The 24,260-nt window shown below is 44.0% G+C and overlaps 1 protein-coding gene and 1 pseudogene across 2 annotated transcripts in view; both read right to left on the bottom strand.

The window, feature by feature from the left end:
• LOC123993662 (ephrin-B1-like) overlaps positions 1-12,159 on the bottom strand; it is a 181,688-nt gene extending 169,529 nt beyond the window's left edge. Inside the window, exon 1 of the mRNA XM_046296027.1 lies at positions 11,104-12,159. Coding sequence (XP_046151983.1) covers positions 11,104-11,222 — 119 coding nt within the window. The 5' untranslated portion in view covers positions 11,223-12,159. The remainder of the gene's footprint in view (positions 1-11,103) is intronic.
• A 7,775-nt stretch (positions 12,160-19,934) lies between these two features.
• Positions 19,935-24,260, bottom strand: part of LOC123993660 — a 39,138-nt pseudogene continuing 34,812 nt past the window's right edge. Inside the window, exon 32 of the transcript XR_006831491.1 lies at positions 19,935-22,448. The product of XR_006831491.1 is annotated as a cohesin subunit SA-2-like (transcript). The remainder of the gene's footprint in view (positions 22,449-24,260) is intronic.

Below are 24,260 nucleotides of genomic sequence, written 5' to 3'. Positions count from 1 at the left end.
ATTGGTGTATTCCTCGTGAGTTTATGAGGGTGCACCCATAGCCATAGCATACTTTGAAAACTCAGTGTTCAGATCCCGTAACTTGTTGGTCAGTCCCAAATGTTTGTATTTTGTAATGTGGATAACTTTCTTCCCAAATTAACATAGTGGCCAAATGTATAACTAGTTTGGTACCCGTTAGATCAACAAATAGGGTAGCCTACAAAATTAGTTATTGTTTCAGTCCACCCCTGATGTGTGTGTTTTGGGGACCTTTAACAGAATGTGACTGGCAGAACAGAATGCATCCCGTAACATTTTACCATGGAAATAACTGTTCAGCCTACAGTAGCAGCCAATGTGGGGGGTTCAATGTCGCCCTACATTCCATGAGACTTTTGAAAAAAACATGCAGGGCTTGACATGAACCTATTTATCCCATTGTCCTTCAGACAAGGTGACTGAAAATATTGTTGTGTTGTTTGATGCAAGAAACCACTTTACAAAATAAAATGCCTTATTATTCCCATACCATTATTACAGAGAATCAGACAAATTATGCTACTCTCTGTCTATTGGCTACTTAGCTTATTCAAGCCTTTCTCAAAATACAACACTGTCACTTTAAGACAAGAAAAAGCTCTTTACCTGACTCGCTTTTCAAAGACGTCTAGAAATGTACACATTTTGTGCTCTTGTAGGAAGCAATCACTCCTCCATTGCTGGCCATAAATGATCTATAACTGGGCTAATAACTCAGTAACTAGCGAAGGATATGAACAAAATGTGGACATGTGGCTACATGCAGCTCTTGCTTTGATCTCAAAACAAGCACATCTACACATGACCACAGCTGTATACACAGTCCAGTTCAAAGTGAATGGCACAGATCCATATATGGCAATGGAATATAGGCCTACTGCAGCTCTGATTGGTTAGGCCGCACCGGTCTGTGTAGAGTATGGACTGAGTCATGTAGGCTGTCTGTGTAGAGTATGGACTGAGTCATGTAGGCTGTCTGTGTAGAGTATGGACTGAGTCATGCATCTGTCTGTGTAGAGTATGGACTGAGTCATGCATCTGTCTGTGTAGAGTATGGACTGAGTCATGCATCTGTCTGTGTAGAGTATGGACTGAGTCATGTAGGCTGTCTGTGTAGAGTATGGACTGAGTCATGTAGGCTGTCTGTGTAGAGTATGGACTGAGTCATGCATCTGTCTGTGTAGAGTATGGACTGAGTCATGTAGGCTGTCTGTGTAGAGTATGGACTGAGTCATGTAGGCTGTCTGTGAAGAGTATGGACTGAGTCATGCATCTGTCTGTGTAGAGTATGGACTGAGTCATGTAGGCTGTCTGTGTAGAGTATGGACTGAGTCATGTAGGCTGTCTGTGTAGAGTATGCATCTGTCTGTGTAGAGTATGGACTGAGTCATGCATCTGTCTGTGAGTATGGACTGTAGGCTGTCTGTGTAGAGTATGGACTGAGTCATGCATCTGTCTGTGTAGAGTATGGACTGAGTCATGTAGGCTGTCTGTGTAGAGTATGGACTGAGTCATGCATCTGTCTGTGTAGAGTATGGACTGAGTCATGTAGGCTGTCTGTGTAGAGTATGGACTGAGTCATGTAGGCTGTCTGTGAAGAGTATGGACTGAGTCATGCATCTGTCTGTGTAGAGTATGGACTGAGTCATGCATCTGTCTGTGTAGAGTATGGACTGAGTCATGCATCTGTCTGTGTAGAGTATGGACTGAGTCATGTAGGCTGTCTGTGTAGAGTATGGACTGAGTCATGCATCTGTCTGTGTAGAGTATGGACTGAGTCATGCATTTGTCTGTGTAGAGTATGGACTGAGTCATGCATCTGTCTGTGTAGAGTATGGACTGAGTCATGCATCTGTCTGTGTAGAGTATGGACTGAGTCATGTAGGCTGTCTGTGTAGAGTATGGACTGAGTCATGTAGGCTGTCTGTGTAGAGTATGGACTGAGTCATGCATCTGTCTGTGTAGAGTATGGACTGAGTCATGTAGGCTGTCTGTGTAGAGTATGGACTGAGTCATGTAGGCTGTCTGTGAAGAGTATGGACTGAGTCATGCATCTGTCTGTGTAGAGTATGGACTGAGTCATGCATCTGTCTGTGTAGAGTATGGACTGAGTCATGCATCTGTCTGTGTAGAGTATGGACTGAGTCATGTAGGCTGTCTGTGTAGAGTATGGACTGAGTCATGCATCTGTCTGTGTAGAGTATGGACTGAGTCATGCATTTGTCTGTGTAGAGTATGGACTGAGTCATGCATCTGTCTGTGTAGAGTATGGACTGAGTCATGCATCTGTCTGTGTAGAGTATGGACTGAGTCATGCATCTGTCTGTGTGAGTGTTTGAGAGAGTGAATGTAGTGCTGGCTGGTATAACGCATTTGACCATATACTGTATTTTACTATATACCAGTTTTGATGCACAGACCGGTATGGATTTGACTTTATCTTTTGTCTTTTGTTACCAAGTTGTGGCTAAAATAAATTGTGTTAGCTGCTAATGCTAATCGCTAGCTAGTTAGCGTACTGAGTCAGCACAAACGTAGCTTGCTAATACAGCCTACTACCAGTGCTGGTGTAGGCCTAAATCAGCATGTTGTTTGAGCAACAGTATCTTCTAAATCAGAGAGGAATAGACTAAGCATGAATATGTTACTAGATGAAGAGAAAACCCTTAGTGGCACTCCAGTCTCCTTTTCACCTCATTTATCACCTGATTTACATATTGCTGCTCAATATGGCAATCAGAGAATGGGGTAGCTGCAGCTCAATATGACTACCAGAGAATGGGGTAGCTGCAGCTCAATATGACTACCAGAGAATGGGGTAGCTGCAGCTCAATATGACTACCATAGAATGGGGTAGCTGCAGCTCAATATGACTACCAGAGAATGGGGTAACTGCAGCTCAATATGACTACCAGAGAATGGTGTAGCTGCAGCTCAATATGACTACCAGAGAATGGGGTAGCTGCAGCTCAATATGACTACCATAGAATGGGGTAGTTGCAGCTCAATATGACTACCAGAGAATGGGGTAGCTGCAGCTCAATATGACTACCAGAGAATGGGGTAGCTGCAGCTCAATATGACTACCAGAGAATGGGGTAGCTGCAGCTCAATATGACTACCAGAGAATGGGGTAGCTGCAGCTCAATATGACTACCATAGAATGGGGTAGCTGCAGCTCAATATGACTACCAGAGAATGGGGTAACTGCAGCTCAATATGACTACCAGAGAATGGTGTAGCTGCAGCTCAATATGACTACCAGAGAATGGGGTAGCTGCAGCTCAATATGACTACCAGAGAATGGGGTAGCTGCAGCTCAATATGACTACCAGAGAACGGGGTAGCTGCAGCTCAATATGACTACCAGAGAACGGGGTAGCTACAGCTCAATATGACTTCCAGAGAATGGGCGAGTGGGTGTGGAAAGGAAAGTAATGGGCGTGTGGAAAGGAAAGCAGTGGGCGTGTGGAAAGGAAAGTAGTGGGCGTGTGGAAAGGAAAGTAGTGGGCGTGTGGAAAGGAAAGTAGTGGGCGTGTGGAAAGGAAAGTAGTGGGTGTGTGGAAAGGAAAGTAGTGGGCGTGTGGAAAGGAAAGCAGTGGGCGTGTGGAAAGGAAAGTAGTGGGCGTGTGGAAAGGAAAGTAGTGGGCGTGTGGAAAGGAAAGTAGTGGGCGTGTGGAAAGGAAAGTAGTGGGCGTGTGGAAAGGAAAGTAGTGGGCGTGTGGAAAGGAAAGTAGTGGGCGTGTGGAAAGGAAAGCAGTGGGCGTGTGGAAAGGAAAGCAGTGGGCGTGTGGAAAGGAAAGTAGTGGGCGTGTGGAAAGGAAAGTAGTGGGCGTGTGGAAAGGAAAGTAGTGGGCGTGTGGAAAGGAAAGCAGTGGGCGTGTGGAAAGGAAAGCAGTGGGCGTGTGGAAAGGAAAGTAGTGGGCGTGTGGAAAGGAAAGCAGTGGGCGTGTGGAAAGGAAAGTAGTGGGCGTGTGGAAAGGAAAGCAGTGGGCGTGTGGAAAGGAAAGCAGTGGGCGTGTGGAAAGGAAAGTAGTGGGCGTGTGGAAAGGAAAGCAGTGGGCGTGTGGAAAGGAAAGTAGTGGGCGTGTGGAAAGGAAAGCAGTGGGCGTGTGGAAAGGAAAGTAGTGGGCGTGTGGAAAGGAAAGCAGTGGGCGTGTGGAAAGGAAAGTAGTGGGCGTGTGGAAAGGAAAGTAGTGGGCGTGTGGAAAGGAAAGTAGTGGGCGTGTGGAAAGGAAAGCAGTGGGCGTGTGGAAAGGAAAGTAGTGGGCGTGTGGAAAGGCGTAGGTGTGACAAAGCGCTCTGCTATAGGTTAGACGATTTTGACTGAGCTGTGCTTTTTTTCCTCCTGTTTCTTACCAGGCAACTACCGTACACTAAGCTACCATACATTACATTGAGCTACCATACCACAACATTACATTACATTTAAGTCATTTAGCAGACGCTCTTATCCAGAGCGACTTACAAATTGGTGCATTCACCTTATGCACTTCTGTTATGAAGCCACAGGACGAGTCTGAGTCATATTTCACTGTTATTTTTACACAACAATGATTGTACATTTAGGATTAAAAGTACTGATGATGGGTGTACTGTTGCTTCATGCGTTATATGTGTGTGCTTCGTGTGACTGTCATCCTGATACTAGGTAGATGTTGCCGGACAGTAGTGAGGTCAAGCAGGACGTTCATGCCCTCCCCATTGAGTAGACTGTATGTGCATGTATCAAGGTGACATCTAGATGGTTATCAATATTAGTTATTTCTTGTATAGGCTGCTATCCTACTTGAACAAAAAAAAAATGGCCATATTAGCGTCCTCCTGAGTACCACCGTCAGGTGTCAGGTCAGCAGGCCTGTCCATACAACACAGGTGCACTAGTGGCCTTCTTATCGACTCGTCTTGCAGCCGAATCCGCCACGCAAAATGGTCTTGAGTGGCAACAAATCTGCACAATAGCTGATTCGCTTTCCATACACCCCCTCCTCTCCATACACCCCCTCCTTTCCATACACCCCTCCTCTCCATACACCCCCTCCTCTCCATACACCCCCTCCTCTCCATACACCCCCTCCTCTCCATACACCCCTCCTTTCCATACACCCCCTCCTCTCCATACACCCCCTCCTCTCCATACACCCCCTCCTTTCCATACACCCCCTCCTCTCCATACACCCCCTCCTTTCCATACACCCCCTCCTTTCCATACATCCCCTCCTCTCCATACAACCCCTCCTTTCCATACAACCCCTCCTTTCCATACAACCCCTCCTTTCCATACACCCCCTCCTCTCCATACACCCCCTCCTTTCCATACACCCCCTCCTTTCCATACATCCCCTCTTTTCGACACACCCACTCGCCCGTACTCATCTCCATATTGGGTTGCTTTTCAACAGGAAAAGTACAAAAATCACTAGAGGACATCTTGAATGAAGCCAAAGATTATAGGGTCCCACTCCCCTGGGAAACACTGACCAACACTTTGGTTCTTACCCTGTCACAATAACGCCTCAATAGAGATTAGTAGGCTATTCTAATTCCTAATTCTATGAACGCCTCCCTGGCTTTTTCATTCGTTGTCATGTTAAACAACACTGTATTCAAAGTGGCCACTATTACCCACTGGGCCCAGACTGGTTGAGTCAATGTTGTTTCCACGTCATTGTAATGAAATTATGTTGAACCAATATGGAGTAGATGTTGAATTGACGTCTGTGCCCAGTGGGTACATTCTAACTATATAATTAGAATAATCATTCTATTTCCATGATTACAACAGTTCACCCAATTGTTTTGATCTAAATCCCAAGTCAAATCGCAATTGCAATATTTGGTTAAAAATAACGCCTAGATTTTCTGCCCATATCGTGAGGCCCTATGTGCCAGTGTGTAAATGATCTCAAATTAAATCAATTTCTGGTTGAAGTTGAATTGAACAGTGTCATGACGTTGGCCTGGGGGTAGGTTTATGACAGTCATAAATACCTCTTCCCCCCTTTTTCCTCTCTCTCTCCCCTACTGATGTTATATTTGCAAATAACCCTTGGTTAACAGAGATTCTGGGAACATTAGAAGGTGTGGGGAAATTAACTATATTCTGGTAATCCGACCAATTGAACACATGCAGTGGTACTTAATGAATATGATGTCAGTTCGATTGTCATCTGAGACATTCTCATCAATGATAAGATGACATAAACTCTACAGTGGAGAGTCTACACATCAGAGTTATCGGATTCACATGGAATTGTTGTTAAATTTAAATGTTTGAATATGAAATTATTCGTGATGGGATAAAATGTGCTTTTAGCTTCTAAAATGTGAGATTTGGGTTTTCATAATGTAGGGCTCTGCTCAATCAGTGGCCCGCCCCTGTGAAGGGACATGGGCTATAAAACTTTTCAAACACGCCCTCCTTTCCCTTATAAAGCCTTGACGACAATATAACCTCCTTTTCCGAGGATGTGAGGACGACGGTCCGATGTCAGAATGGTTCAGATAATAACTACAGAACGAAGCCAACATCAGCGTGAGCTTTGGTTGCGAATGGTATGAACTTTGAACTCTTATTGACTACAGAAGTGATACCTCCTAGCCGTTGAGTTAGCAACAGCAGCTGCAAATGCAGGTTAGGAAGGAACAGAGTGAGTATCCCATCTACCACACAACAACGTTACTACAATGTATCTAATTGACCACCAGAGACATTCTTCAAAGGACAAAGGACTCGGTTTGGCAACACGGCCTTCCATCTACCAACAAACTACTGAAGCACAGCTCAGAGTAAATATTTATTGCATTTTCCTTTTCCAAATGGGCGGTGATTTAGAATGCATAAGATACTGTATTTACAATAGCACAGCTTCGCCCTTTGTTCCTCCGTCTTCCCGCTCTTTCACTCAAACCCAGCCCTTTTCTTTTGTGTAACAAGCTGTCATATATGTTGCGCCCGCTAGGGACGTTGTCCTTTATGACATAATTTGTAAACAAGTTATGATTTAATTATGTGTATGTGTAATTCTGTGTGATTAGTTAGGTATTTAGTAAATAAATAATTAAACCCAATTTTACATTGCTGATTCAACTTGTTAGGCAGGGTTCGTGCAGATAACCAAGAATTTACAACTTTCAGATGAGACTGAATTAAGATGACGATTAATATTGACTGCAATTGATGTAAAATATTACTAGGTCTGTAAGAGTTTATTCGGAAGATAACAGCTCTATAAATATTATTTTGTGGTGCCCCGACTCTCTAGTTAATTACCTTTACATGATAAGCTCAATCAGGTAATATTAATTAGGGAGAAATTATTTTATAGACTAGCATGTCATATCACTTAATCCGGCATAGCCAAAGACACGACAACAGTATAAAACAATCAGAATGGAGAGTGACCCATCGAAATCACTTAGAATGTATTTGTTGCCACCCAAGGATCAAAAACATAAAATACTGTCATATTGTAAAAAATATTGTGATATGATATTTTGGCCATATCGGCCAGTCCTAAGGGAACATACTGTAGGTTGTAATCTCATCGATCAACATCTCAGCCATTACCCAATTATCCACGCTGAAATGTACATCTCTCTCTCTCGCTCACTCCATTGTAGAGCACTGAAGCCCACCCTGAAGTACTGAGATGTTTAATCCCAATGGAATCGGATGTATAAATAAAGGATATTATTTAAAAGCACCAGCTCACAGTCACCTAACACACACAACATAGGAAACCCTATTCCCTCCATAGGGCTCTGGTCAAAAGTAGTGTACTATATAGGGAATAGGGTGTCATTTGGGATGCATACATATACTGAACAAAAATATAAACACAACATGTAACGTGTTGCTCCCATGTTTCATGTGTTAAAATAAAATATCCTGGAATTTTTCCATAAACACAAAAAAGCGTATTTCTTTCAAATGTTGTGCACAAATTTCTTTACATTCCTGTTAGTGAGCATTTCACTTTTGCCAAGATAATCTACCCAACTGACAGGTGTGGCATATCAAGAAGCTGAATAAACAGCATGATCATTACACAGGTGCACCTTGTGCTGGGGACAATAAAAGGCCAATGTGTGCAATATCACACAACACAATGCCACAGATGTCTCAAGCTTTGAGGCATGCAATTGGCATGCGGAATGTCCACTAGAGCTGTTGCCCGAGAATTTAATGTTAATTTCTCTACCATCTACAATGTCAATTGTAGAGAATTTGGCAGTACGCCCAATCGGCCTCACAACTGAAGACCACGTATAACCACGCTAGGCCAGGACCTCCACATCTGGCTTCTTCACCTGTGGGATCGTCTGAGACCAGCCACCTGGACAGCTGATGGAACTGAGGAGTATTTATGTCTGTAATAAAGCCCTTTTGTGGGGAAAACCCATTCTGATTGGCTGGGCCTGGCTCCCAAGTGGCATCCCAGTCATATGAAATCCATAGATTATGTCCTAATTTATTTATTTAAATTGACTAATTTCCTTAGATGAACTGTAACAGTTTCCTGCTGCGCATCAGCTTGGCAATGATCACCCGAGCATTCAGAATGCTCTGTCCATTCTCCATATTTATTCTATTATCTGTAATCTACGGAGGTCAGCGGAGGGAAGACGGAACAGGGGAGGGGAGGGAGAGGATGGGAAAGGAACACCAGGAGTTTTGTTCTTCTGCCCTTCCCACTGACATATGGACCCTAGAGGTCAGACAGAGTAGAGGTCAGACAGAGTAGAGGTCAGTCAGTGACACTGACCCCACAACAAAGACCAGACTTCACTGATCAGTTGACATTGGTGGTCACAAAAATGCACACTGTTGTGCTGGTGCATTGCCAATCACAGTTAGTTAGGCCTAATTTATAATTCTGAATGTCATGAGTCTGCAGTTAAATCATGAACCTGGGATATTAACAATTAATACCTTGTGCCTTTACCAAATGCGGCAGAAATTGATTTCCATAAACGGGCCATGTGATGTGGGTGTAGAGAGAGAGACTCAGTCTAGTGTGAGTGATAAATGTTACCAGAACACATTATTATACTGCCAGTAGCCTCGATAAGGCTCTCTGAAACAATAATTAGGAAAGTGTGTGTGCTTGCAGCCCTAGCATGCTGCTCAGCGCGTGCACAGGCACGGCTTTCTCTGTCGCCAGGGAATGTTCAGAGTTCGAAACAAACTGGAGAGATGTTTTATTTCCTTGAGGGAGTTGAGCGAGCTGGGAGCTAGCCTACAGTACACCTAGACCCACCACCGTTCGCCGGTGGCTTTTCCTCTCATTCCACCATAAGGTGGGGTGTTAGAGAGGAAAATACAGCACACATTGGGCCTCTGTTATAGCTTAAATCAGGGGTCTTCAACTTTTTCTTGCCCAGGGACCCCCTCCCAGGCAAAACGGCGACCCAGGAACCACCATCATATGTTAGAATTTGCGGCAGGTAGCCTGGGAGGTTAGACCGTTGGACTAGTAACCGAAAGGTTGCAAGATCGAATCCCCGAGCTGACAGAGTAAAAATCTGTCGTTCTGCCCCTGAACAAAGCAGTTAACCCACTGTTCCTAGGCCGTTATTGAGAATACGATTTTTTTTCTTAACTGACTTGTCTATTTAAATAAAGGTGAATGAAATGACAATTTTAAAACGAATAGATTTGGATCGTTTTTCATTATTTTGACCTCCCCATTATGTCATTGGAAGTGGAAGTGTAAACTCTAAACATAGCCTATTAACTAGAAAGCTAACTCCAAACACACTTTCTCTAAATGCAGCTGTTTATCTGGTTAATCAAAGGTTAGGGTTACCTGCTGCACTGGTAGCCTATTTGCGGGTGCTTTTTGTGAACCTTTTTCAGAAACAATATCACATATGCCAGTGAGTGTAATGTGCTCAACATTAGTAATAATAATAATATATGCCATTTAGCAGACGCTTTTATCCAAAGCGACTTACAGTCATGTGTGCATACATTCTACGTATGGGTGGTCCCGGGGATCGAACCCACTACCCTGGCGTTACAAGCGCCATGCTCTACCAACTGAGCTACAGAAGGACCATTAGGAGTTGAGAAGTAAAGTTGACATCAGTAGAAAGAAGATATTCTCCTATTTTCAACTATCCGGTATATGATTCAAACTTAGTTTATGTTGTTGCTAGCGATTTTCATTTAAAAACAAAATTAAATAAAAATTAAATAAAAATGTATTTTTTCCACTTTAGAATTGTTCAAGAAAAATACATGGACCCCCTGCAGTACCCCTGGCTGAATACCACTTGCTTAAAGCTATAATCCTTGGTTATTACATCAATGTTTTGGATTTATAAACAGGGATGGAATTTATGTTTCTTTGGGAACTCGCCAGCTGGGCTAGTAGACTGTAATTTTTACTAGCCCGGGTCCTAAATCTGTGCCATGTAATATTTGAAACGACAAAATGTCACTAGCCAGGCTAGCATATTATCTTAATTTACATCCATGCTTAAAAATGAATGATTACCTATATACCCATTAATTCTTGAAGAATATAACTTCTAAATGCCTGATGAGCGTACCCCATCAGAACCGAAAATATAGCGTAAGTCTCATTTTCTACAATATTTGTAAAACAAAGTAAACATAAACACTGTATAGACTAGAAACATGGTTAAAACTATAATGTTGATATAATGAACGGTCAGTTCTTACATCCATAGCTCTGTCTATTCATTTGAGAGTGTTAACATTTCTTACAATTCTCCCTCAGCTTTTTACCAAAACAGATAAGTTGGCTTTGCTATTGTTATCGATTAAAGGCTTCTAGCTTTAAGGAATGTACCAAATACACAATGCTATCCAGATAATATTGTAATACTGACTTCTGATAGTATTTCTGACACGTAGACTAGGTTTACATTCACCTCCAATCTCAAGACACAACTTTGGGTAAGAAAAATTGCCTACAGGCCAATGCGCATCATGGGTGCTAACTTCGTTGGAAAAGAGTGAATTTGAATACAGTTTTTTAAATTACACTACTCCACACACAGCGAATTTGTCAAGCTTGACACTCTGTTGAGTTTAAATAGGACACTTACTTGGCATTCTGAGTGCTCCACATTATAGTTTCCAGTAATTTGGCGTCAGAAGGTAACATCGACCTAAATACGAAGATAAAGATCCAGAGGTAACACTTCAAGCACGCGACCCCAGTCATCCTCACAACCGGGAGATAGAGCGAGCGGAGGAGAGAGTCTGACCGGCCGTGCGCGTGGCAGGGGAGCAGCCGCTATCTATCGCTTTCTTCTGTGGCTCGTGTGTTTGTTAGTCGGGTGCATATGAGGTCGATGTTAGATACATGTCCCTCTGTCCAGTATGTCTTCAGATCCTCGTTTAGACCTGTCTTTGGTTGAACCGTCCACAAAGCGCGCGTGTCAACAGCCGTTGAATCTTAATTCCGGTTTTGAGTGGTTCAGGGAGGGATGAAAGCCGATGTGATCCGTTGTTGACCTGTAGCTGAGAAACTGGGGAAGTTCCTTCTTCTCGTCTTTGTCCCTAATGTCACACCGACTCGGTTCCTCGTTAGATCAGGTAGCCTATGCCGAGGTCTCTTTGCAGCCTGGGCTATTATTGCGGTCAGAGGGGTAGTTTAACGGCAGATGTCTTTGTCAGATGAATATTATCACCCAGCAAAGCTCTCTCTCTCTACCCGTCGCTGTATTTCATAGAATAGATGACAACACGTATCCATCCTTTATAACTCCATCAGCAGCACCTCTGACATAACACACTTTAACCGTCTCTTCTCCTCATTCCTCCATTCTTCTCTCTTCCCCAGAGCGGAGTAACTGCGGTGAGTCAACGTAGTAAATATTTCCTTTCCTTTCATCCGCTGCGCTCCCGCTCTCCTCTTCTCTATTCGTCCTGGAACATTTGAGAGGTCCGATTGAGCTGGAGCTGTATTCCTGCACGCACTGCCCAGATGCCTCCATGCAGCAGTAGACCGGTCAGTAGCTATGTCCTCTTTGTCCCTGAGTCTAGAGTTATTTATTGTGCAGTAGGCTAGTAGACGAAGGACGCATAGTTAGAAGAGGTCTAGTCTACCAAGGGCCAGAACTGCTCTCTTCCTCTGTCTCTCGTTCACTGCGTGGAGCCCGACGTCCCCGGGTTTGAGTCTCTCCTCGGGCTAAACAGTTGTACCGTAACCTGACGCCCGGGTGCGGAAGGGACAGCCCACCATGTCAGCCGCCGCAACCAATCAGATAGCTCGGTCCGAACTCCAGCAGCAGTGTGTGTTGGTCCGGTCCATTACCCCTGTCCATTGCTCTGATAGCCATTTACAACTTTTCCCCCTTAATAATTATACCGCTTGTGTGAACATCGCAAAAGGAAACTAATGCTAATGCAATGACTGGCCCATTAGAAATCACATACCTACACCTACAGTTATTTTTACATCTTCAGGCTATTTCAAGCATGTTTTATACAAAACGAGTGGTGTGAATTGCTCCCCTGAATCTCATCACACTGTCAGACAATGAACTTCATGGGAACCTATTAAATCAATACATAATAGGGCAGGGTTTCTCAACTGGCAGCTCACATGGCGAATTTGTCCCCTGGGTGATTTTCTTTGGCCCCCCAAGTTGTCTGAGCAAAACAAAAATCACATCCAAAGTATTCCCAGGCATTATAGAGAGATACACCCCTTCAAATGAGTGGATTTGGATATTTCAGCCACAAGCATTGCTGAGAAGTGTATAAAATTGAGCACGCAAATTCTACATGAACAGATACATGGTGCGACACCCAGACACTGAGGTTCTCTATCACATATTTACACTCAGCAAACACTGAAACAATGACCTCATCACTGCGAGACGTAGCCAAGGCATGAAGTCAGCAGTACCAAGGTGAATAAAACCAAAGATATTCTAGTTAATTGCTTTTCCTATTCCTCTCTGATAAAACCTATCCCATCTGTCACTGGCCAGTCTCAGAGGCCTGTGTAGGTTTATAGGTTCTTGTCTTGCAGGTAACGATGCACTGTGCTGCTTGTTGCATCGGTGCTAGTGATCATATGTATTTGTGCTATATAAGATGTGTTGAAGAAAGTTGTTTCCTAATCATCATTCTCCTCAGGACTGGAGTAGACAGATCGCTTCAAGCAATTCAAGAGGTGCAGACAAAAATGACCTTAACATCAGAAAAAGTAGCGAGACACTCGCTCAAATGGAAAAACTCTTGTTTAGAAACTCTTACTACCTGGTTAAGACAGGCCGTTTAGACAATAACGGCCTTCATCAGGCAGACAATGAGCAGAGCCTCTCGGCATGTGGAGGGTCAAATGGTTAACCCCTCATTATCTAGAGGAGAGAATTATGGGTAGGATGTGGCCTACTTGTGACTCACCCCTTCTAGCTGCAATCAATACCACACACACATTAACAACTGGAGAGGAACACACACACACACACACACACACACACACACACACACACACACACACACACACACACACACACACACACACACACACACACACGTTATCTTGAGGTTATGAGGCTCTGAAATTGTTGTTACAGTGATTCATGAAGCTTTGATTTCACCACAGCCACAATAAAAGTCAAATAAAACCACTTCCTGTTTAGAAGTCTGATTAATGCCGATGTCCCCCTCTCTCACAGCCTCACTTGTAATTTCTACGGGAATTATTCTTCTGATTTCACTGAGTCACCGTTACTATATTATCATCTGCAAAAGTAACCGATTCATAATTGCTGTAGGAAATGAGTCAGACAGCATCCTCCTCTCTGATCTGATCTGATCTCACATCGATGTGTTTTACACAAACTAATGTCCCTCCTTTGATGGCTTCATGGCCTGAAGGACTGTTCACATTCTAGAGGAAGAATCTCTCACTCAGGATGCTGTCTGCCTGTCGTTAGGTCCCTCAGGATGCTGTCTGCCTGTCGTTAGGTCCCTCAGGATGCTGTCTGCCTGTCGTTAGGTCCCTCAGGATGCTGTCTGCCTGTCGTTAGGTCCCTCAGGATGCTGTCTCCCGTTAGGTCCCTCAGGATGCTGTCTGCCTGTCGTTAGGTCCCTCAGGATGCTGTCTGCCTGTCGTTAGGTCCCTCAGGATGCTGTCTGCCTGTCGTTAGGTCCCTCAGGATGCTGTCTGCCTGTCGTTAGGTCCCTCAGGATGCTGTCTGCCTGTCGTTAGGTCCCTCAGGCTGTCTGCCTGGATCAGGCTGTCTGCCTGTCGTTAGGTCCCTCAGGCTGTCTGCCTGTCGTTAGGTCCCTCAGGCTGTCTGCCTGTCGTTAGGTCCCTCAGGCTGTCTGCCTGTCGTTAGGTCCCTCAGGCTGTCTGCCTGTCGTTAGGTCGAGAGCGAGATATTTAGGGGGGTGCAACAGGGTTGGAGTAAGAGAGGAAGGGGTTTCAGCGGAAGACAGAGGGGTGGATGGCTTTGGGAGGGACAAAAGTGTGTGTATGTGTGTGTGTGTGTGAGAGAGACAGAGCGATATCATAGATGTCTGAACCCACTTGCTCCCATCAGCTGTCAGGTCACAGTCCTGAGTCCCTGGATTAACGTGTCACTGTCACTGCCTGTCTCAGTGACGTCACGCCGGGACAGAAAAAAACACACACACACACACACACACACTTTAAGGGGAGCACACACACCCAGGGACTAACTATAAATGTGAGGTTTTAATAAGAACCAGAGGTTTCAGGGGCTCTCTCTCCTCTCTACTCCCCCTTTCTCTGTCTCGCTCTCCCTCTGCCTGTCTCTCTCGCCTCCCCCCTCTCTCTCTCCCTCTCTCTCTCTCTCCCTCTCTCTGCTCCCCCTCTCTGTCTCTCTCTCCTCCCTGCCTGTCCCTCTCTCTGTCTCTCTCCTCCCCCCTCTCTCTCCTCCCCCTCTCCGTCTCTCAGTCTCTCCTCCCCCTCTCCGTCTCTCTCTCTCCCCTCCCCCTCTCCCCTCTCTCTCTCCTCCCCCTCTCCGTCTCTCTCTCTCCTCCCCCTCTCCGTCTCTCTCTCTCCTCCCCCTCTCCGTCTCTCTCTCTCCTCAGGGGTATGGCCTGGCGAGTTTCCCCTTTCCGTCTCTCTCTCTCTCCTCCCCCTCTCTCCCTCCTCTTTACTCCCCCCACTCACCCCCCTCTCTCTACCAGGGGTATAGCTTGGTGAATCGCTTGGTCTGTCTCTGCCAGGGGTATGGCCTGGCGCGTCTCTGCCAGGGGTATGGCCTGGCGAGTTTCTGCCAGGGGTATGGCCTGGCGCGTCTCTGCCTACCATGGCCTGGGGTGCCATAGCCTGGCACGTCTCTATGGCCTGGCGCGTCTCTGCCAGGGGTATAGCCTGGCGCGTCTCTACCAGGGGTATAGCCTGGCGCGTCTCTACCAGGGGTATAGCCTGGCGCGTCTCTACCAGGGGTATAGCCTGGCGCGTCTCTACCAGGGGTATAGCCTGGCGCGTCTCTACCAGGGGTATAGCCTGGCGCGTCTCTACCAGGGGTATAGCCTGGCGTGTCTCTACCAGGGGTATAGCCTGGTGTGTCTACCTGGAGTATAGTTTGGTGAATAGCTTGGTGCATCTATACTAGGTGTAACTACGCCATTCAATCCTGGACAGATTTGTTTGGTGGAAAATTCTCAATTTGGGTTATAAAAAAAACACTCCAGGCCACTCTTGAATATCTAAAACTAGATAGGACGTATGTAAATTATAATGGACATATATAACTAGATACAGTATGTAAATTATATTTGGGGTATCAGTTTTGAAATAAATGCCCTTTTTTTGGCCTGCAAATTGATTTTATCAAACAAATTGTAAAACAAACAAATAGTTAGAACAGACATGCCGTGGAATCCCTGACCTCTTCATGCTTGTCGTCATACTTCGCAAAACCACCTCTATAATGTACAGAAATGCATTGATTCTTAGATTTAACATCCACATCTGCTCTGATCCACAATGTTTTTATTTTCTAATCCGATAGATGTCTTTTTGAAATGGTTATTAAATGTCTCTACAGGGTATTTTCCACACCTGTCGGTCTGCCAGTCTGTCTGTGTGAGGCCAGAGGAGACTAGTTAATGAATATTCTCTTATCTCTGCCCTGACATCCCCAGTGAGATTACAACTGATTACTTCATTAATGACTTAACCAGGGAATTAGAATCCTATGGATTTAACACGTTGAGGTGCAGCCTACAGACAAAATGTTAAAGGCTTTGTTTCAACACTATCCGATTCTAAATCGGTGATATTCCAAAACGATACACATTGAACAGTTATTAACAGAATAGAACAGCGATGGGAGTAACTGTCGGGCAGGTCTAACTGACCCCTTACTTAGACCAGTTCTCAGACCTCCTGCTTTAGGTTCAAACATCCGTTAAAGTCCACTGCCCAGCGTGGCTTCAGATTGCTGGTCTGAAGGGTTGCATCCCAAATGGCACCCTAGTCCCTATATATTTTCTATGGGCCTTGGTCAAAAGTACTGCACTAAATAGTTAACAGGGTGCCATTTGGTATGGAGAGGGCACCCTTAGGTTATCAGGGGTAATTATAAGCCATATCTCTGGCCTCTGCAGCTGGAGGAACTGTCAGGCTGAGATTTGACCTCTCAGCCCTGACCCTGTCAACACCTAGCAGAGCAGGGCAGTGAGAGATTCAAGACGTACACACACCAGATCAGGGCAGTGAGAGAGATTCTAGACGTACACACACCAGAGCAGGGCAGTGAGAGAGATTCTAGACGTACACACACCAGAGCAGGGCAGTGAGAGAGATTCTAGACGTACACACACCAGAGCAGGGCAGTGAGAGAGATTCTAGACGTACACACACCAGAGCAGGGCAGTGAGAGATTCTAGACATACACACACCAGAGCAGGGCAGTGAGAGAGATTCTAGACGTACACACACCAGAGCAGGGCAGTGAGAGAGATTCTAGACGTACACACACCAGAGCAGGGCAGTGAGAGATTCTAGACATACTCACACCAGAGCAGGGCAGTGAGAGAGATTCTAGACGTACACACACCAGAGCAGGGCAGTGAGAGATTCTAGACATACTCACACCAGAGCAGGGCAGTGAGAGAGATTCTAGACGTACACACACCAGAGCAGGGCAGTGAGAGAGATTCTAGACGTACACACACCAGAGCAGGGCAGTGAGAGATTCTAGACATACTCACACCAGAGCAGGGCAGTGAGAGATTCTAGACATACACACACACCAGAACAGGGCAGTGACAGGCATCATGGACACATGTTTGAGTAAGTTCAGGGCTGAGAAAGGAACCATTTAAGTTTCCTTACACAGTGGTAATTTGTCATTCTGAAAGGAGGGATGACGAGAGAGAAGTCTGATGAGAGGAGGATAGACCTCTCCAGATCTTTCAGTAGCGTATTGAATGAAACACTTCCCTTCACATCCCTCTATTCCGCTCATCTCTTCAACTCTTTCCTTCTCTGCACCATTCACCAGATCACAGGCAGCAGCCTTAGTGAATGTATCCCTTCCCTCGTTCCCTGCACTACTCTAACGAGCAGCCAATGACTGGGGGTTCTTTAGCGCTGCGTTTAACAGAGGTCTCCAGTCTTTCATCTACTGCCAGAATCTCCTATAACAGCCATGGACTCCATCTCTCCCTCCTCCTCTAGAGAGACAAACTGATTGCTGCCAGCATGGGGGAGCGGTGCCCTGCATAACTTGTAACAGTAGGTAGAAAATAAACAATGGATAAAGAAGATGGGAGTGATATGGAATGATACACTAGTTAGAATATCAGAAGTGGGATGGAAGTTGGACTTTGATTTTCTATTGTTGAATCGATAGTCTTAACAGTGGCTACACACTCAATATATACACTACACACGCTGCTCAACCCATTAACATTAAGACACCAGCTATATACAGGCTGCTTAACCCATTAACATTAAGACACCAGCTATATACAGGCTGCTCAACCCATTAACAGTAAGACACCAGCTATATACAGGCTGCTCAACCCATTAACAGTAAGACACCAGCTATATACAGGCTGCTCAACCCATTAACAGTAAGACACCAGCTATATACAGGCTGCTCAACCCATTAACAGTAAGACACCAGCTATATACAGGCTGCTCAACCCATTAACATTAAGACACCAGCTATATACAGGCTGCTCAACCCATTAACATTAAGACACCAGCTATATACAGGCTGCTCAACCCATTAACATTAAGACACCAGCTATATACAGGCTGCTCAACCCATTAACAGTAAGACACCAGCTATATACACTGAACACAGGCTGCTCAACCCATTAACAGTAAGACACCAGCTATATACACGCTGCTCAACCCATTAACATTAAGACACCAGCTATATACAGGCTGCTCAACCCATTAACATTAAGACACCAGCTATATACAGGCTGCTCAACCCATTAACATTAAGACACCAGCTATATACAGGCTGCTCAACCCATTAACAGTAAGACACCAGCTATATACAGGCTGCTCAACCTATTAACATTAAGACACCAGCTATATACAGGCTGCTCAACCTATTAACAGTAAGACACCAGCTATATACAGGCTGCTCAACCCATTAACAGTAAGACACCAGCTATATACAGGCTGCTCAACCTATTAACATTAAGACACCAGCTATATACAGGCTGCTCAACCCATTAACAGTAAGACACCAGCTATATACAGGCTGCTCAACCCATTAACAGTAAGACACCAGCTATATACAGGCTGCTCAACCTATTAACATTAAGACACCAGCTATATACAGGCTGCTCAACCTATTAACAGTAAGACACCAGCTATATACAGGCTGCTCAACCCATTAACAGTAAGACACCAGCTATATACAGGCTGCTCAACCTATTAACATTAAGACACCAGCTATATACAGGCTGCTCAACCCATTAACAGTAAGACACCAGCTATATACAGGCTGCTCAACCCATTAACAGTAAGACACCAGCTATATACAGGCTGCTCAACCCATTAACATTAAGACACCAGCTATATACAGGCTGCTCAACCCATTAACATTAAGACACCAGCTATATACAGGCTGCTCAACCCATTAACAGTAAGACACCAGCTATATACAGGCTGCTCAACCCATTAACAGTAAGACACCAGCTATATACAGGCTGCTCAACCCATTAACAGTAAGACACCAGCTATATACAGGCTGCTCAACCTATTAACATTAAGACACCAGCTATATACAGGCTGCTCAACCCATTAACAGTAAGACACCAGCTATATACAGGCTGCTCAACCATTAACAGTAAGACATCAGCTATATACAGGCTGCTCAACCCATTAACAGTAAGACACCAGCTATATACAGGCTGCTCAACCCATTAACAGTAAGTGTATAAAGCTGTTATCTTAAAGACAAAGCAGCTCTGACACAAAGTGTCGTAACAGGACCACCCTTCCAAACGTCGTCTTCTTGACTCATGAGAAACAGAACGTGAGAAGCCTGTGCTTCAAAGGCCACTCTGACACTTGATATGCAACAAGAAAAATCACAGACACAAACATGTTTGGGTTATGTGCCTATATAGTGCATGGGGCCCTGGCCAGTAGAGTAGGGAATATGGTCTTTCATTTCTGAGAAAACATCACCCCCTTGTGGCAATGAGTAGCTGTGGTAAAATAAACTAAAAATGGTTTCATTTCAAACAATTTGAACTGATGAAATAAAAATCACAGCACTCATGTCGAGTTGGTTTACTTTTAATCCAAAAGTGACTGTCTCCAGACAAGTAAAAATCTGACTGAGTGACAATAGCATGAGGAACAAACAATACCACGGAAGAGTGTGTGTGTGTGTGTGTGTACGCACGCATGTGAAAAGATTAAAACACACAAATGGCCAAAAAGGAAAAACACAAATGAAAATAAAGCTTGATGTTTGTTTTATATACAGGAAGGTTCAAATAAAAGGAATTATACCAATGTAGTGGTAGTAAGTGACAAAAACAAAAGCCACAGTCATTTTTACTCCAAAATATTTACTTACATAAAATAATCATTAGGTAAAACACACAGGCTGTTTGTATCTACTTCATCGACATCACATCTGGACCATCTCGAATGTTCTCTGTCGTCATAAACACCAATAATCACCTTTCATGGCTACCTCTGACATGGAAGAAAGTTGTGAGAGAAAACAAATGTAGGCCCTTTCCAGAAACAATCCCAAGCACCCCTAGTGTCACGAGGCCCAACCAAATCTCATCTACATAATCTCTCCGGGGCTACCTCAAGCCTAACCCCTAGGTGCTAGTGTAGATCTATAGTAATTGGATGGGTATAAGCAATACGATAGTAGCTTCACCATTTACCTCAGACTAGTTGGGATGAAGCCAAATTGCTTATACCTTACCCATTCCTATCAGATATACACAGGTGCCTTGGAGAGTCTAGGTATATAGGCATAGAATGAATAGAACGGGGAAAAGCACCCCTTAGACAATATCAATTTCATTCTAGTAATACTATTTCTATGGGGCTAGGGGCCGTTTCTGGACAGGGCAGTTGATTTCCTTCCACTATAGCATGTTTAAGGCTCAGGCATGGAATGATTACAAAGTAGATAGATTTACCTCAGTAGACAAAACATTTCATTAAAACTTATGGACGACATAATAGTTCATGTCACATTTAAGCTTTGTCTAGCTGCCAGAGTGCTGCTACTGTTGAAAAGTGTCCCAAATGGCACCTTATTCCCTATATAGTGCACTACTTTTGACCAGGGCCCATAGGGAATATAGGGCCTGGTGAGGGCACTAGGGAATAGGGTACCAATTGGGATGAAAACAATCAACTTTTCTATAGGATTATAATGATGACTGGTTTTTAGTTAGTTACACAGTTTTATATTGTTGAGTTTCGCAACAGGACATTATTATTACTCATGGATGTTGAGAATCTTAAAGCTGAAATTTCACAAGCCAGATGTATTTTCTCACAATGAGTCTCATCCAAACTCATTGACACGTAGGAAAAACGGTAGAAACCCCAAGACGTTAAGAAAGAAAAAAAATACAAATTTAAAAATCTTCCGACACCTGACTACCCATGCTTTTCATTTTAAACAGTTTTACTTACACATTTCTGAAACATTAACTGTAGGTTGAACATTTTAATAAAACAAAAAAAAAGCACAGTTATAAAATCAGCACCGATTCATATATAACTTTATTTAAAATTTAGAGATAGCTATTTCAACACTAAATATGCTGGATTTTCTGGAGATGGAGAAATGTATTTTGTGTGTATTAGCGTGATGCTTGCCTGTCTCGGAGTCAGCACAGCGGTGGCACTACCAGAGAGGAAATCACCTCGCTGTCCGTTGAGAGAAAACTCCACAGATAGGTAGAAGGGTGCAAATCTTTGGGTAAGCTTCAGGACTTGTGTGACAGCCTAGTTCCTTGTTAAACACTTTTTGTCTGCATACCAAATGGCACCCTATTCCCTATATGGTGCACTACTTTTGAGATGCATCCTGGGCCTCTTCACAGCAACTACTGGGATCCTCAGTAAGACAGTATCCAACCACCACAGAATGGAAACAGTACCCACACATCTGGATGTGCCGAACGTTGCAAGAAACTACACTGAAGTGTTTACAACAGCGTGCCGTTATTTCTACGTGTTTCGTATGAAGGAATCTGCTCTTGGAAAACGGTTGTGTCCTTTACTTGGGCCAACGGTTGGATGTGTGTTGCTCCATCCATGACTTACAGCTGATCTAGACAACAGGTCCCCAACTGAAACACCAGCAGTCGTCATCACAACCACAGAACCAACAGATTCTGACAGTCCAACATGGAGGAAAAACTGAAAATAGCATAAAGACCATGTCCATCCACTAATACTACAGCACAGCTAGCTACCTTTCCTACTAACAACCTGTTTATAAATTACTAGACCACACCGGGTTACTCACTATACTAGCATAGAGACAGGGTTAGAAGACATTTAAAAATCTCATTCCATCTCCATTTGGAAGAAAAATAAAACATTCTAGAATAATGGAACTTTCTTCAGACTAAATGTCGAGGATTCCTTTAGGTTTGAAGCTAACGAAGGTGAAAAGCTTACCCAAGGATTATAAAAGTATTTTATTTTCATTCAGTTCCCTCTGAGCAAGCAACACTGTGTGTGTGTGTGTGTGTGTGTGTGTGTGTGTGTGTGTGTGTGTGTGTGTGTGTGTGTGTGTGTGTGTGTGTGTGTGTGTGTGTGTGTGTGTGTGTGTGTGTGTGTGTGTGTGTGTGTGTGTGTGTGTTAGACCATGGAGGATAAATCAGAGAAGACTTCAGATCCACATCTTAACTTCTCCATAAATACAAAATGCCTCTCTCCTCTTCGTCTACAAATACCAGTTTAAAACATGGACACTCCAAGGACCTGCAGAGACAAAAGTGATCATTACACATCTGTAAAAGCACTTAGCAACAACATGTCGGTCTTACGTATTACTATAGTGAGGCTAAACCAACCGCCCAGATCTCATCTCGACTATTGGAAGACTGGAGAACTTCAGAAATTAATGGTGTTTTAACGAAGTGGCAGTCAAAGCTACTCGGAGTAGAAATGAAGCATTCAATGTTTCCCCTAAAGAGAGGCATTGCCTTGATCTAGCTTTTTGTTTTCCCCCTGTGTTGGACAAAGGTTCAGTAGCCTATGAGGAGTAAGTTTGTATGTTATGCATGCTAGCTTGTTGCATCAGTAGCCTATGAGGAGTTAGTTTGTATGTTATGCATGCTAGCTTGTTGCATCAGTAGCCTATGAGGAGTAAGTTTGTATGTTATGCATGCTAGCTTGTTGCATCAGTAGCCTATGAGGAGTTAGTTTGTATGTTATGCATGCTAGCTTGTTGCATCAGTAGCCTATGAGGAGTTAGTTTGTATGTTATGCATGCTAGCTTGTTGCATCAGTAGCCTATGAGGAGTTAGTTTGTATGTTATGCATGCTAGCTTGTTGCATCAGTAGCCTATGAGGAGTTAGTTTGTATGTTATGCATGCTAGCTTGTTGCATCACTAGACCGCTGTGCTCCACCCCTTTGCACCCCTTCTTCCTGGAGGAGAACGTCCCCAGGCTTTCCAACAGAAAAAAGATCAAAAGGAATGTATTCAACCAAATGATCTTCCACATTTAACCCAACACCTCTGAATCAGAGAGGTGCGGGGGGGGTTGTCTTAATCAACGTCCACATCATCAGCGCCCGGCTTGTATTTTTCGAAGCAGCAATCATTTGGTTACCGGCCCAAAAGTTCTTAACCGCTCAGCTACCTGCTGCCTCAGAATGTGTAAAGCCTGGGCTTCCGAGGCTAATATTACAATAAATATCAGAGGATGGAACGTAAATTATTTTCCAATCATTCAGTTCTGAACAGAACCATAATTATTTTCGTTCCATTTCACTGTTCTGACCAGCAAAATCAAGTTTTGAACCGGTTCAAAATCAAAAATAAGTAACGGTTTATATCGATCCTTTCTGAAATACATTTATTTATTTTTTTACATTTAGTGAGACATTAAATTACTACACCAATCACGCAGTGCCGACAGAGCAGCTTGCTATGGAGAAATGAACACATTTATCTGAAATGAGTCTTCCGCATTTAAACCAACCCCTGAATGAGAGAGGTGTGTAAGGCTGCTTTAAATCGACATCCACGTCTTCGGCGCCCGGGGAACAGTGGGTTAAGTGCCTTGCTCAAGGGTAGAACAACACATTTTTACATTGTCAGCTTGGAGATTCGATCGAGTAACCTTTCGGCTACTGGACCAACACTACCCGCCAGCCTACACACGCAATGATTTACAGCTGGCAGACAGTCACTGGGTGCCAGCTAGAATTGTCAATGTGATGCATCTCAGTAGGAAAATTATGATTTTACACAATATAGAAACCTAATAATCCACTAAATGACTTTGTCATTTCAATGACGTGTATTCATAAAATCTTAGCTTTTATAATAAACTGTCATTACAATGTCACATATTAGTATATTTTAGTTGATTGGTTTGTAAGTAAGCTGTTCACATGAAGGTTGTTTTCGGTGCATGTGACGAATACAATTTGATGTGGTATTTCCTGTTGGTCTCCCTTCTCAGTATTAACCAGGCCGACCCCGAACAGGCGTGTTTAGGGAGGTATGGCCACAAGCGGAGTGGTGACTCAGCACAGAGGTGCAGTGCTCGTTACTTATTCG

Source organism: Oncorhynchus gorbuscha, linkage group LG13 (assembly GCF_021184085.1).
Source record: "Oncorhynchus gorbuscha isolate QuinsamMale2020 ecotype Even-year linkage group LG13, OgorEven_v1.0, whole genome shotgun sequence".
NCBI classification, from domain to species: domain Eukaryota; kingdom Metazoa; phylum Chordata; class Actinopteri; order Salmoniformes; family Salmonidae; genus Oncorhynchus; species Oncorhynchus gorbuscha.
Note: the sequence above shows the minus strand (reverse complement) of the source record. Positions and strands in the feature narration are given on the sequence as shown.